At 37.8% G+C, this 14,605-nt stretch overlaps 1 protein-coding gene across 1 annotated transcript in view; it reads left to right on the top strand.

Annotated features, from left to right (window-relative positions):
• The first annotated feature begins 685 nt into the window (after nt 1-685).
• LOC116893691 (ADAMTS-like protein 1) overlaps nt 686-14,605 on the top strand; it is a 179,309-nt gene continuing 165,389 nt past the window's right edge. Inside the window, exons 1-2 of the mRNA XM_032895441.1 lie at nt 686-790; nt 2,471-2,598. Of these exons, the coding sequence (XP_032751332.1) occupies nt 686-790; nt 2,471-2,598 (233 nt within the window). The remainder of the gene's footprint in view (nt 791-2,470; nt 2,599-14,605) is intronic.

Genomic DNA, 14,605 nt, shown 5'->3' with positions numbered 1-14,605 from the left:
AGATATGGAAAACTACTTTGTAAAAATGTATATTTGTTACAGAAGTAGTTCTTCAGGAACCCACTCTATCTTTCTCTCCAGCCCCCCACCCAGGAACTAGAGATGGAAGCTAGCACCTTGAACATGCTAGCACGTGTTATGCAAGTACCTTGCCTCTGTAGAACTGTATTCATAGCCCTCGGTTTACTCTGCTTAAAGACAAAGGCTTACCCTGTCACTCGGGGCAGCTTTGAACTCCCTGTAACCCATGCAGTGCTTGACCTTCTGGTCTACTAACCTTGGGCTCCTAAAAACCTGGGGTTCCAGGCCTATGCAGTCAAGACCAGCTCAATAAGCCTATCATCCACTCACAGAGGACAAATACAATTGTGTCACAAAATATGTGGATTTTTTGTTTGTTTGTTTGTTTTTGGTTTTTGTTTTTTTGCAAAGTTAAGGAAATACTTCAGGAGCATGAGTCTGTGAACTCCTCTCTCATTAGCTAATCTAGTGACTCTGAGTGTCCCTATTGCACTCACCGGACATTGAAATTCAATTCTTCAGGAAGTAAACAGACTGTGAGGTTACTGATGGGGTTCTGTCACCCATGCTGTATGACTCCAAGTTCTGGCAGAAACCAAAGAAATGCAGTGATGCAGGTGGTTTCAGGACACTATTGTGAGAAGCCAGGGATTGCAGGGAAATAATGCCAGCAGAGTACAGTGCCTCAGCTACACTCAACAGAAACAATTCTGCCAACCTTACATGCATATTTCCTGTACCTTACGATGCCCAACAGTGTGGAGAAACGGTGTGAATATGAAGCAAATAACGTTAAATAAAACTAGGAACAAGGCTTAAATGAGTTTTTTTATTTAGGCCCTAAGTGTCTTTTAATATATACTTGTTGCAAAAATGTTCTTAAAATTGACCATTTTAACCACTTTTAAGTGCACACAATTTGGTGGCATCAAGAATATTCACATTATTAATGCAACAAACATCACCATCCATCTGTAGAACACTTTCACCTTTCTGAATGGAAATTCTATACCTACTAAAAACATCAACTCTAAGGGTCCTCTGTCCCAGTCCTTAATAACTACTCTTCTATTATCTGTGTCTAGAATATGGCCACCTACAGTACCTTGTGTGATTGGAATCACTCAGTGTATGTCCTGCTGTCCCTAGCTTGTTCACATAGAATAATGTCTTCAAGACTCACCCATGTTGTTCCATGCATGACAGTTTCTTTTGAAGGCTGACTGCAACATCCCGTTGCATGCTTCTTTTACATTGTGTGAGCATCCATCTTTGCATGGGAATGGGGTTGTTCCTACTTTGGTTTCCTTTTGCCCATGAATTAGCTTTTAATCCTCTCGGTGATTCATTAATATAAGCTATTTTTAGTATTCACTTTTTTAGGATAAGAAAACAGCCATAAAGAATCTATGTAGAAGTTTCTGGAGGCAGGAGGACCAGGAACTAGGATATCCTCCCACTATGTGCTAAATAGATCATATTTTTGGCTTACAACCCTGGACATCCTAGCTCCCCTTTCAATGATTTAGGACTGGAAGTTAAGCATGTGCCAGTTATAACCCTATTTACATTGCTGCAGAAAACAAAATGAATATTTTACGCCAGCACTAATCTTAAGTTGAAACCATTCAGCTAATCACCTAGATAGGGTATTGGTGTGTGTGTGTGTGTGTGTGTGTGTGTGTGTGTGTGTGTGTGTGTGTGTGTGTGTGTGTGTGTGTGTGTGGTGGCCTGACTATAATGTTATCCCTATTTGGTAAAGAAGGAAATTAAGGAAGGCACTTATGATTTATAAGTTATTTGATTAAAGGCAGTAGGGCATAGAATCCATACCCAAACTCTGACTTTCTAGTGCTGAAGCTTTTGCTAGAAACTACAGGACAAACATTTGTAAGGACTGTGAGGTACAACACGAAGACTGGAATATGACAGCAGTTGCCTTTACAGCAGATGTTCTTCCTCCTGAGAAGCTCAGAGCAAACCAATCCATTTGTTCCAATTAATGTATTGGCAACCTGAGAATGAAATCATCTCATAAAAGAAGTCAGTTGTGTATGCTGTGGTTGGGTTTGGGAAGCTGTGCTGGTGTGTCCATGTCTAACCTCAAGGAGCATCAGTACCTGTGTAGGATAGAGAGTACATAAATGCCAAGCAAGGTGACCTCAGTGCACTCTGTCTCCCTCTCACTTAGATATCTCTTCTTTCAACTTTATTTTCCAATTGGTCTATGAGTGTGATCATTTACCTTAGGTCATTGCCCAGTGGCCATAAAACTCAAATACCCATCTAATCAAATAGACATGTACTATTAAAGTGAGAAGAAGAATCAGACATAGACTTTCCTTTTGAGTGTGACTGTCATGGAGAGACAGGCACCCAAGGTTAGGATGAATGTGTAAGGGGAGGAAGGGGACATGATGCTGATCAGTCATCTTCTCATTTCTTGCAGAGTTCCAGGACTGCACGCTCAGAGGAAGACCGTGAAGGCCTCTGGGATGCCTGGGGCCCTTGGAGTGAGTGTTCCCGCACCTGTGGCGGAGGTGCCTCCTATTCCCTGAGACGCTGCCTGAGCAGCAAGTAAGTCCTGTCCCCATTGGGGACTTTAAGAGTCAGAGATACCTAGATTGAATCAAGGATTTGTGAATGGGATTATGCAAAACATCGCGTTGTTCATAAAGAAAATGACGGAAGGGAAAGGAAAGGAAGACACAATAAATTCCATTTTAGAGGCTTTGAGTCATTATGACTGTCTCTAGGTATTTAGATACTGTTATATAACCAACAAACAAATATAATGTCTCAAGAAAATTCCATTGTTTTTATGTAAGGTCTGGAAGAACAAGTTATTATTTGAAATGGTTCTAGACTCACTAGTTAAGATATGGAACTCCTTGTAGAATGTGTGAGTTATGGAGATAATAATAACCTCAACATTCCAGTTACCAGACAGTTTGCCAATGAGTGATATGTTGGCTTTGCTGTTATAGGCTTTCTAGTAGAAGATAGTTCTTAAGGCTGTTGAGTTCAGTAAATGACGGATTTTAATATAAGAAGGTTTAGAAAGATAGAAACATCAGCAGAAACTGTGGCATGACTATGGAGAGAGATAACCCAGAGACAGAGGTTGCCAATGGCTTCTAGGCAGACTGGAAAAAGCCTGGGGCCTTAGAATGGAAAGTTTTTTTTACTAAGAGTAATAAGAACTCAAAGCTGCTTTCTGAGCTGTGTGGTCTTATGACTAGACTTGTCTCCAAACTATAAAATATAAAGTACCACAGCAGTGTTTTTTAATGAAAGATTTTATTTGACAATGAAAAGTGTTAAAGGCAGGACGAAGAAGGAACGTTTGGTCAACGTCACCGAGCAACAGAGAGTGGGGCAGAAGAACGCATATGTACAAGGATTCTCCTAGACATTTTTAGGTTTTAACTTAAAAAGGCTTCATGCAAGTATCCATTGTGTGCTGAGCACATTCTCTGCATAGCACCCCACTGTCCTTTTTGGCCCTTTACTCTCGTAAGTGCCCTTTCTACCTTAGACAGTTTACTCCTACTTTCTCATTTTATGTACACAGATAGGTTTGTGCATCTGCATAAACCATGGGAATAACGGTGAAATTAAAATATACCATAGTTGTCTTTCTAAGACAAATGGGATTAAGCCCAGTTGCATACATTTTCCTGAAAAAAGACCTAACTATTCCTTTTGACTGCAAACATTGCATTATACGTGTTCTTTATCTGTTCCTCCATTGTTGGGCACTGAAGTTTGTTTCACAACTTAGTGGCTGGTGCTCCAGTAAGCTTTGATGTGCACCTGTCTCTGATATATTGACTTGAACACTTTAGGTAAATACTCAGGAGTGCTCTAGCTTTATTTTCTCTTTTTGTCTTATCCCCATGGCCGAGACTTTAAGTATGACGTTTTATACCAGTGGAGAAAGACTTGTCTTGTCTTGTCTTGTTTGTGAGTTGAGTGGCAATGCTTGAGTTTTTACCTATTAAGTTTAGTGTTAGGATTTATATAGAACCTTTCCTGTCTTGAGGTAAATTTCTTATAGTTTCATGAAGGGAAACTGAGTTATGTCAGAAGCCTTTTCTATATAGCTTGAGAGAATGTGATATCCATTTACACACATTTGTATGATATAATTTAATGACATACAGGTTGTGTAATCCCTGCATCTCTAGATAAAGCCAACTTGATCTGACTGAATAATCTTTTTAATATGATCATAGATTCTCTTTGCAAATATTTTATTAAGAACTTTTTCATACATGTTTATCGGGGAGTTTATCCTGTAATTTTATTTCTGCTGTAGCTTTTATGGTTTTTTATCTGGACAATATTGGCTTCATAAAGCAAGAGATTGATACAATTCCTTCCTTTTCTGTTCTATGAAGTAACTTAATAAGCATTTGTGTTAGTTCTTGTCTTAATTGTTTATTTCTTTTTAAATAACAACCATATAATAAGTTGCCAAGCATCTCTACTCCCAATACTCCAAAACTTCCCTGTATCTTTCTCTACCCAGTTACAACACTCTACAGATATTTTATCTCCTATGCCAATAAACACTTTTCTATCTGTAGTGTAATCATTTCTTAATTATGCTTACAATTTTACAATATTTTCATTAGTTAAGTTGATTGTTCTTTTAATTGTCTTTATTTTGTTCTAGGTCTTCTTATTTCTCCAATGATATTAGAAATAGTTTTAAAAATGTAACTTATTTTACAATACCATCTCTTACTCCTAGGTATTTAATATACTTCTCATTAATAAATTTTTGGTTTGTTTTCTTCACTAGTGATCAAACCTTGGTCCCACATGCCAGGCAAGTGCTCTACCAACTGGGATAAATCCCAAATCTAATGCCTATTGATCTCTGACAGTCTGTCCATTCACTAAGAAAATAGATGAACTAGAACATCACTGGAAGCTCAGTGGATGGGTAGGCTTGTTGCCAAATGGGCTTCTAAAGTAGAATTATATTTGGGGTGAGAGATGTTGTCTAACTCTAGCTGGCCTTTCTGTGATTGACAAATTCACCTCCAAACTTTGCTATCTTTTCAGGAATAAATGTTCAATATTCTTTCAAAGAAAGAAAGAAAGAAAGAAAGAAAGAAAGAAAGAAAAAAGAAAGAAAGAAAGAAAGAAAGAAAGAAAGAAAGAAAGAAAGAAGAGAGGGAGGGAGGGAGGGAGGGAGGAAGAAAGAAAGAAAGAAAGAAAGAAAGAAAGAAAGGAAGGAAGGAAGGAAGGAAGGAAGGAAGGAAGGAAGGAAGAAGGAAGAAAGAAAGAAAGAAAAAAAGAAAGAAAGAAAGAAAGAAAGAAAGAAAGAAAGAAAGAAAGAAAGAAAGAAAGAAAGAAAGGGAGAAAGGGAAAGAGAGAGAAAATTCTTAAGACCTGCCTTTGTGTGTGTGACAGTGTTTCTTTTTCCCTTACAGCTTTCAGCATGCATTTTTTTGTTTGGAGAGTGTTTTAGCTATAACATGCTGAAGGCAGGCTGGAGGGGGGCTTTTCTGCTCTCATATCTTTGGTGTGTTAAACACCCCCTGAACCTCAATGAGAATCTCTTTCTCTAAAATTGGGATTTAAGACCCTCTAAATCAACTTAGCAAATTTTATCTGAACTCACAGAAACTGAGCCAGTATGCACAGGGCTTGCATAGGGTTGTACAGGGTCTTCTGTCTATATTATATTATATCATATCATATCATATCATATCATATTATGGCTTGTAGTTTAGTATCTTTATGGGATTCCTAAGTGTGTAAACAAGTGGGTCTTGATCCTCATGCCTTCTCTTGGACTCTTTTCTTTCTGTTGGTCTGTCTTGTCCAACTTTTATATGATAGTTTTGTTTTATCGTACTATATATTATTTTATGTGTTATTGTTATCTCTTAGAAGCCTGTTGTTTTCTAAGGAGAGACAGAAAGAGAGTGGAGGAAGTAGGGTGGACCTGGAAGGGGCAGAGGAGAGAGGGGAGGGAAACTATAATTAGAATACATTATATATGAAAATGATCTCTTTTCAGTAAGGTGGAGAGATATAAAATGTTTTCTATGTCTTCAGACAGAAATTCCTCTCTTGTGTCCATGCTCTATAGATTTGACTTTTCATAGTGTTCTATAGGTCTTGTGAGTTCTATTGCACATTTAAATACATCTGTCTTTACCAGTGTCTTGGAGTTTCCCAGTTCCCCCACCGTGCCCTTATGCACTGATATTCTTTCGTCTCCTTGACCTTTGCTGTTGGCCAGACTTCCGATGGTGCCTTTTGTTTGGTGTGTTGAGTTTTCCATTTTCAGTGTATTTTTCTTCGTATTTCACATTACTCAATTTCAGTCTCATGTCCTGTATTGACCTCCTTATTTTACACAGATGTTTGTGCTCTTTGAGAGTTTGTGTTCTCTTTGATTTTTCCTAACATTCTTTTGAATTTTTTTTGTGCTTTCCCCCCACTAGTTTACTCCCACTGGAGCCATTAATGTGAGGTTAGTGATGTTTTGGGGGTATCATGTTACCATGGTTCTTCATGTTTCTTGTGAGTTTTGCATTGAGTCTTATATGTGTGGGGTTAGGCTATCAGTTCAAATCCTTTTCTTCAATTATTTTTAGTTCTCATCAGGAGTGTCAGCAATGTTCAAGAGGGATGAGGTTATAGCAGGGTTGAGATGTTTCCTCTGCTAGACTGGTATTCAGGGTACCAGGTTTTGTTCCCCAGATCTCCCTAGAGAATAGAATACTTCTGTAAAACTAGTCATTATTAAAGAGTAGATTTACTATGTATGTACACTAATAGCCAAATAAAAAATAATAATCCTTAAAACATCAATGATTTTAATAAATAAATAAACAAGGATAGTCCTATGCACAGTAAAATATTAGTTGGCATGTGTAAGAACAGAAGAAAAACTCAGCAGACCAAGATAAGTGATTTGTATTAGGTATATAAGAACAAAAGAAGAGAACGGAAATGTACATAGATGTGAGAATAGAAGGGATGGGGAGGGCATAGTGCCTTTTGGGTAAAGATTGAAAAGAGATGGAAAGACATGAGATCAGATAAGTTAATACAGTTAAACAATCTACGCTCCCAGGAGGCTGAGACACAGAAGTTAGGCCGTGTGGCTTAGGAAAGCCTATGCAAGGGAAATAGAAGAAGGAAAGAGTGAGGGGTAGGGAAAGACCCAGAGAGAGAACAAGCACAGAGAAGGACAGAGCTGGCCTGGCCAATTCCTATTGGGTACAAAGTAAAGGAGGAATAAATGCGAGAAGGGCTAGGTGGGGGATAGGTGTGGATGCTGTCTGCCTACTTTCTGCTTCCAGTCTCTGGGTATTCCCTCCTGGGATGATGCTAGGTGTATGTGTCATACCTCTTTGCCTCCCGTTGGTTTGTCTATGATGCAATTCATGCCTCTGTGTAGTACTCATTCATATTGTCAACTGGGCTGACCTCTGGAAGATCAGACTACAGATATCAAGCCTTCAGAAATAAGAGTCAAAAGTGCTAGTTACAATTCTTAGTGGTCCTTCAGGAGACCACTTGCAAATTCTGGACTTACCCCCCAGGTATCTCTATTATAGTTCGGGTCATATATACTCATCTAGTCTTCATTGGCTGGGTTGCAAATGTTGACCTAGTCCCTGTGCCAGCCTTCTTTACGTCCCTCAGACCAAGTAAACCTTCAGCTCATGTTCCTGTTGACTCCAGCTCTTTTAAGACTTCTACTCTGCTGAGTACTGCACACTGCTGAGAGTTTCTTCCTCAGTAACTAGAGCTGTTCTGCTGGCTAGCCTTTCAGTGTGCAGTCCTGTGAAACTTCTTTGGAGTTTTCTGGGAGTGTGGTTTACAGAGGGTCTCAGACCACCAAGTGGCTGACTTAACAGGGGTCTATTTTAAATGGCATCCAGGGCTGCTCTAGCCAAATGCCAAGTACCAAAGAGGGTTTCCCTAGTGTCTCTCCTCCCTGCCAGTGGTGCTGGGTATCTTTTGTTTGGCTCTCTTCTCTTTTTCTGCCCTTTGAAATATTACTGAAACACAGCACTGATTTTTCTGAGCCCCTCTGCTCCTTCTCCCTCAGAGCAGGGAGCGCTCCAAAACTGAGCCAATTCTCCAGTCATAACAGACATTCCCTCTGTATAGCTCCCTTTTGTACATGCTATCGTAGTTGGATATATTCAGTGTTTTCTGACAGCTGTCAGCAGATGTTCCTCAGTTTTTCCCTGGGTGCCTAGCTGGTTATGTCTGCATGTTGCCAGCATCTTATGACTCCTGCCTTTCATACTTTTATATTTCATAAACATACAGTGAAAGTATGAGATGCAAGTTGGAGAAAGTATCAGATATATATCATCATATGTATATGATCTCATATATATATATATAGGATCTCATATATATCTTGAGATCAGGGGTGTGAGTGCTATTCATCCCTTTCTCACATGGGTCTTCATAATTGTAAGAGAGAAACTAGGAGAAACTAGGCAAAAGAACCCTAATTTGGCACCTGGATTTTGCTAGATCTTGAGATCAGACCCCATAAAAATGCCAACCAAACAGACCAACAAATGGAACCCAACTTTTGGCTCTAATGGGTTTTTCATAGAACCCCAGTGCCTATTGTTGGGAGGAACACCCATAAGGAAAAACACAACCGAAATGTATAAAAATACTCAAGACATACTTTGCCAGACACAAAACCAGTCCTGTCATTTGTCCACTGTTGTAATTGACTGGGTTCATCAGATCATCTCCACTGACAAGTTTCTCTTCTTTTGATCCTAGCTGCTGTCAACCAGAACATAGAAAGGACAGAAAAGACTTTTTTTTTCCAACTTGTGATTCACCTGTTTTCTTAATCTTAAACATAAAGCTCACTAAATTTACAATACATGATGCTACATGCTGATAACATAACTGATAATAATCTGACATCAGTGCCAGCAAAATGTGCAAATTTGGAATGTGCCTGTTATCTAGGTGTTTTTCTTTCTAGGGTAAATTAGCATCTTTGACTATTCGATGAGAATGAGCCAAAACATGGTACTCAGAGAACTAAGAAGGGGTGAGAATTTTCCTATTGCTCCAGTGATATGTTATTGGAAACTTTAAATGAGTGAGACCAAAAGGAAGTGGAGGGAAAACTTTTAAATCACAAGTCAGATTCTGTTATTCAGCAAATAGTCGAGTAAGGAAGGCATGTGAAACTCAGTCATGCATGTTTACCGGTGTTATGAGGATACATTTATGCTAAACTATTCAGATATTGCACCTCTTGAGATAAGCAACATAGCGGTTGGCTCAGTGATTCCATCTGTGATTAAAGATGGATTCCTGAGAAGAGAACCCCACAACGGAACCTTAATTAGCCTAGTATGGCCTGGTGGCATAAATTGGCCAACTATAGATTTTTACGAAGAGGGAAACTGAGATTGAATTATCTCTTAGGGTAAATTGTTTCTGTGGGACCTACATATCCAAGGCAATTTAAAGATACAAAGTGGCTCTGAAAATACTCTCATATTATGACATAGTGTATCATCCCACTGAAGCCCTGTTTAGTGTATCATGTATCCAGTGCCACAATAATGCTCTGTAACAACCACTATATTTCAGTGAAATCATGAGATAAAGACGAAGCTTGGTGAGATGGGTCTAAGGACTTTGGATGTGCTTGACTACCTACTTGGGAAGATAGGTGCTCACTAATCTACACTGACTTAATCTGTTTCTATGTAAGCAATGCACTTCTGCTCCACATTTTCCTAATTCTCCAACAAACTATACTAGATGTATTTCCCTGAACATATATCTCTCTCTGTTTTCTCTCTCCTCTCTCTTTCTGTGGGGGGAGGTATGTGATCAATATGTCCCAGCCTGCTTCTCAAACCTTTATTTGCTAGTCTCCCGTTATCCAAACTAAGAGTCTTTGGGAGAGAAAGATGGAGCAGGAAAAGCATGAGGTGTTTAGAAGACAAGGAACTAAGACTGTAATCATAGTCTCTCATAAGTGGACATCTGACTTTTTTATTTGTTTTTAAAATGACAAAGTAATTATCGAGTCCTCTCTCAACTCTCCCTTCCAAATTTAAGCATCTTGATTCAGCTCACTCACCTTTCAATGTGAAAAGACGAGACGTTTTAAGTGTATCTCTCCTTAGAGGACAGTGAGTGAGACATGGGCAGTGTTCAAAGTCAGGCCAAATAAATCCAAGTAAGTCACCTTGTGAATTACATATTTTAACCCTAGCCATATGATCTCTTAGGTCACCTCCAAGTGGGAATTTTCTATGACTATCAGTAATAATTATTCTACTTCCAGCATGATAAATTATAAATGGAGGTAGATTTTCCAGATTTTATGGAATAGATGGCAAACTCTAAGTTTTTGGAGTTAATAGTGCCCTCCAGCAGGTTGAACGCTTGGTAAAAGCCTTCTTCAACCTGTGTGGAGAATATTCCAAGTGTTCACTTGATGATTACATGGAAAGGGAAATCAGCACAGGCCAAGCCAAAAATAAAGTCTTCAGCCAACAATCAGAGCTTAATGCTGAAAAAGCCAGGCACTGGAAGATGCTGGCCGAATACAAACCTTTCCTGGCTTCTTCCTGTTACCTTCTAGATGGACTGGATTTGCTTAGTATGAGGTATTGGAGTAGTCAGAGTTACTTTTTCTTGGGACCTTTGTTTGACCCTATGACCTTTACTGATTTCTGTATGATTAGATACAGTTTCACTGAGTGATTCCGATAATGTAGCTACTGCTTATCTTATATCACCAAGTGAAACATAATATTTGTTGTTATTTTTCTCTTGTACTTGGTGGTGGTACTTTATTTTACTTCCAGTAAATTAAGCAATGATCCAACTACCTTGGAAACCTTCTTTTCTCTCCAGTTCTTTACCCTTCTCACAAACTATGATGAAATGTTTATAGTGAATTCATCTTCCTGCTTTTCCTTTAAATTGGATAGTACATATCCATCTCTGAGAACTCCAGATTTATCTTCATTTAGGTCACTTAATTTTGCCCACAAGGAGTCCCAGATGCCTATGGCATTTAATACTATGAGTCACATCATCGGTACCACTGGGTTAGGTCCACACCAAGTCCGAGGTAAAGAGGGAACCTGCACCTCATTGGAGATGGCAGTAGGTCAAATCAAATAGTTGTATGTTCTTAAGAACAAAGAAAACCTTTGGACAGTTAGTTTAAAAAGATGTAAACATCTTTTGAGAGTTTTTTTTAAATTTTCTGAAATACCAAATTAACCCAATAAATTGATTAATCTATGGATGAATAGGTCAATTCTACATATCAGTTGTCACAATGAGAGTATATTTACTAAATCCTGATTGGATAATGGACTTGAGTGATATATTGGATAGACGATGAATAGATGATAGATGATAGATAGGTAGATGAAGATAGACAATAGGAATATATCTACTTATAAAGAGTTACAATACTTTTCAAAAGTTAAGACATTTTCAATTGAATGTTTGAGTTGGACAAAATTATCAGATGAACAAGAGATAAAAATCATCACCACATTATGGGGAGTGCCTAAAAATGATAAGATTATTGTATTATTCCAAAGAGATGTGCTGCCAGAATGATGTCAGCATAAACACAGAAAAATTAAGATAAATAGCTCCAAGGAGTCTTGTTCCATAGGAATGGGGAAGATTATTTTAAACCTATTTTATGGTAATTATGCTAGGGAAAATAAGCTGGATTCTTTGAATTTATGAAACACAGATTTTTTTTAAAAGATCCTTTTATTTTTTTTATTTATTTATTTATTTATTTATTTATTTTTCTGGAGCTGGGAACCCAGGCCAGGATTGCGCTTTGCTCTACCACAAAACTAAATGTAAACACAGATTTTCTACCATGAAAATATTGATACTTACATAAATTTAGAATTTAAGTTGGTAACCAGTTTTTCTTTTACCATACATACAGTAGTAAATACCAAAAGAAAAAATTTCAACAATAAGAATTGGCTTTTTAAATGCATACTCTTGGCTTGTTTGTTTTTAAATGGCATCATCTTCATCATGATGTCCAGTTAAGGCTCCTGGGACTCATTTTAAGATTTTAAAGTCCGCAGCTCCCATGAACTCTGAAGCAAGATCTATCTGCTATTCTTCATCTAATGTTGTACGTGGTTATCTTGTTTTCCTTCAAAAATGTTTTAGTCTTTTTTTTAAAAGAAAGACACACACATTCAGAGTACCACGTGCTATTTGTATAAGGTGGTCTTTTCAGTCTATGAGCAGAGATTGCTCATTTGAGGACATATGTTTAAGAGGTTTGAGGCTGGCTTCCTCTCACTTTTTTGGGTTGATGCCTACTCTAAACATATTACCAGGACTTCTAATATTCCAGGCCATATATCTTGAGTACATTGTTCCAAGATCTGATCTCCTTTCAGGAGGCATGCACAAAGGATAATGACTGAATGTTTAGGGCCAATTTATGGTCTGGTTTATCCCATAAACCAGTTTGTTGGAATAAAAGGTAGTTGAGAAATATGCTTGGTCTAAACCTTTACTTGTTGTATTTGGAAATCTCTAACTCTTAGTTTTGCATTTCCTCCCCCAGTGTATGTGAGAATTCCTTATTTGGTTTGTTCAATAGACCTTATAAATTTTTTATTTCCTCTCAATTTTAATTCATACATCCAATAAATATTTATTGTGCTCTATGTGTCAGGTAAATTAGGAGGTATAAGTAGAGCTAGAACCCCCGAAGGGAAAGAAACCCTTAGAAATAAACCAGTTAAGATTTTATCAGTTTGTACTGATTGTAGTTGGAAATAAGATAATTCCTCCTAATTTCAAGAATAGCAAAATTAAGTAATTTGTTTTTATATGTGTCGTCTTTTTATCCTGTAAAGCATACTTTTCTACACTTTCTGCATTTAACTAGGGAATCTTCTTAGTTTCCTAATTAAATTATGAGCAGAATTCTCCCTTTACCTTTGTTAGTGTTTAACACATAGGATATACTTAGATGTTTCATGGTTTGCTTTTAATCTAGTACATAGTATTAAAATGTATATTCATTTCCTATACTTCCTTATATATTGAGAATCTTCACTGTAGAATGTGGTAGGTTCTTTGGTCACACTGTGAACCTCCCTGTTATTTAATTGTAGTGTGGCTCAGCCTTAGCACACACCCTTAATCCAAGAGCTTTCCATGGGAAACAGGATTAAATAAAGTCAACCATAGGTCAAGAAGCAGAGCAAGCAACCAGTTGACAGGAAATGAACATAGGATTATTAAGAAAAAAGCATAAAGAGTAAGACAGAATCAGGAGGATGGATAGGGAGATACACAGGAAGTAGGAGGGAGGGGCATTGAGTTTGGTGAAAGTTGTTTGAGAAAGGAACATTCCTGGTGCTAAGGAGGAAGGTCAGCTGGTGGCTTTCTCTTCCTCTCTGAGCTAGCAGGCTTTCACCCTGGCATCTGGCTCCCAAGTGTTCACTGATAAAATAGGACAATTAAAATTTTTATTTAATACAAAAGCAGATATCTAGAACTTATGGATATTGCCCTACCCAAACTGGACACATTGAATGGTAACTTTCCTTCTCTCTGTTTTGTGCTAATGGAAAATTTTAGTTCTGTTTCTATTAAACTATTCTACATACCTCACATCATTGAAATCATGCAGTATCTATCCTTTATGACTAGTTTACTGCATTTAACATAGTGTCCTCATAGTTCATCTATGTTACCATTCACAAGATGCCCTTCATTTAAAGGCAGACTAATATTCTGTTGTATGAAACTACCATATTTTATCAGTCCTTTGGTCATAAGTGAACCCTTAGGTTGTTTCTACATATTAGCTATTATAAACAATGTTGCAGTGAATCTGACAGTACAGATATATCACTGTGATCTTGATTCCACTACTGAGCGATGAGTGTCTACATACAAAATTGTCAGTGTAGTATGTATTTTTTTTTAAGTTGAGGGATGTACTTGCTGTTCTTCATGTGGGGTATCATCTTATACTCTTAGCAGCAGTATGCATGCATTCTCTTCTCAAGAACACCTATGTGTTCTTGCACCATTGGTGGGAATGCAAATTTGTATAGTCACATTGGGAAATGGGATGGAGGTTCCATTTTGCTCAGTTTACCACTCCTGGGCATGTATCCAACAGCAGTGAAGTCATGTAAAAGCTATGCCTGAACACCATGTTTATCACAACTTAATTCATCGCAGCAGTAACAGAATCAGTCTAGGTGCCTCTCAACAGATGAATAAAAGAAATTATATATGTATGTGTATATGTATATAATTTTATCCATATGTGAATGCATGCAATATATGCAATGGAGTTTTATATAGTCATAAAGAAGAATGAAATAATATCCCTTATGAGAAAATGGATACAACTGGTTATGTTCAGAACAGAAAAAGCAGACAAACAGATAGGTGTCATATAACGTGGATATTTTTCTCAAATTAAGATTGGGAAAGGCTCTGAAAGCAGAAGACAGACTATTGGAGAGGGTGAAAGGGACTAAAATGAGGTCAAAAGAGTGAACAA

This window comes from Rattus rattus, chromosome 1 (genome assembly GCF_011064425.1).
Source record: "Rattus rattus isolate New Zealand chromosome 1, Rrattus_CSIRO_v1, whole genome shotgun sequence".
Classification (NCBI taxonomy): domain Eukaryota; kingdom Metazoa; phylum Chordata; class Mammalia; order Rodentia; family Muridae; genus Rattus; species Rattus rattus.
This window is presented reverse-complemented; position numbering and strand designations above follow the sequence as displayed.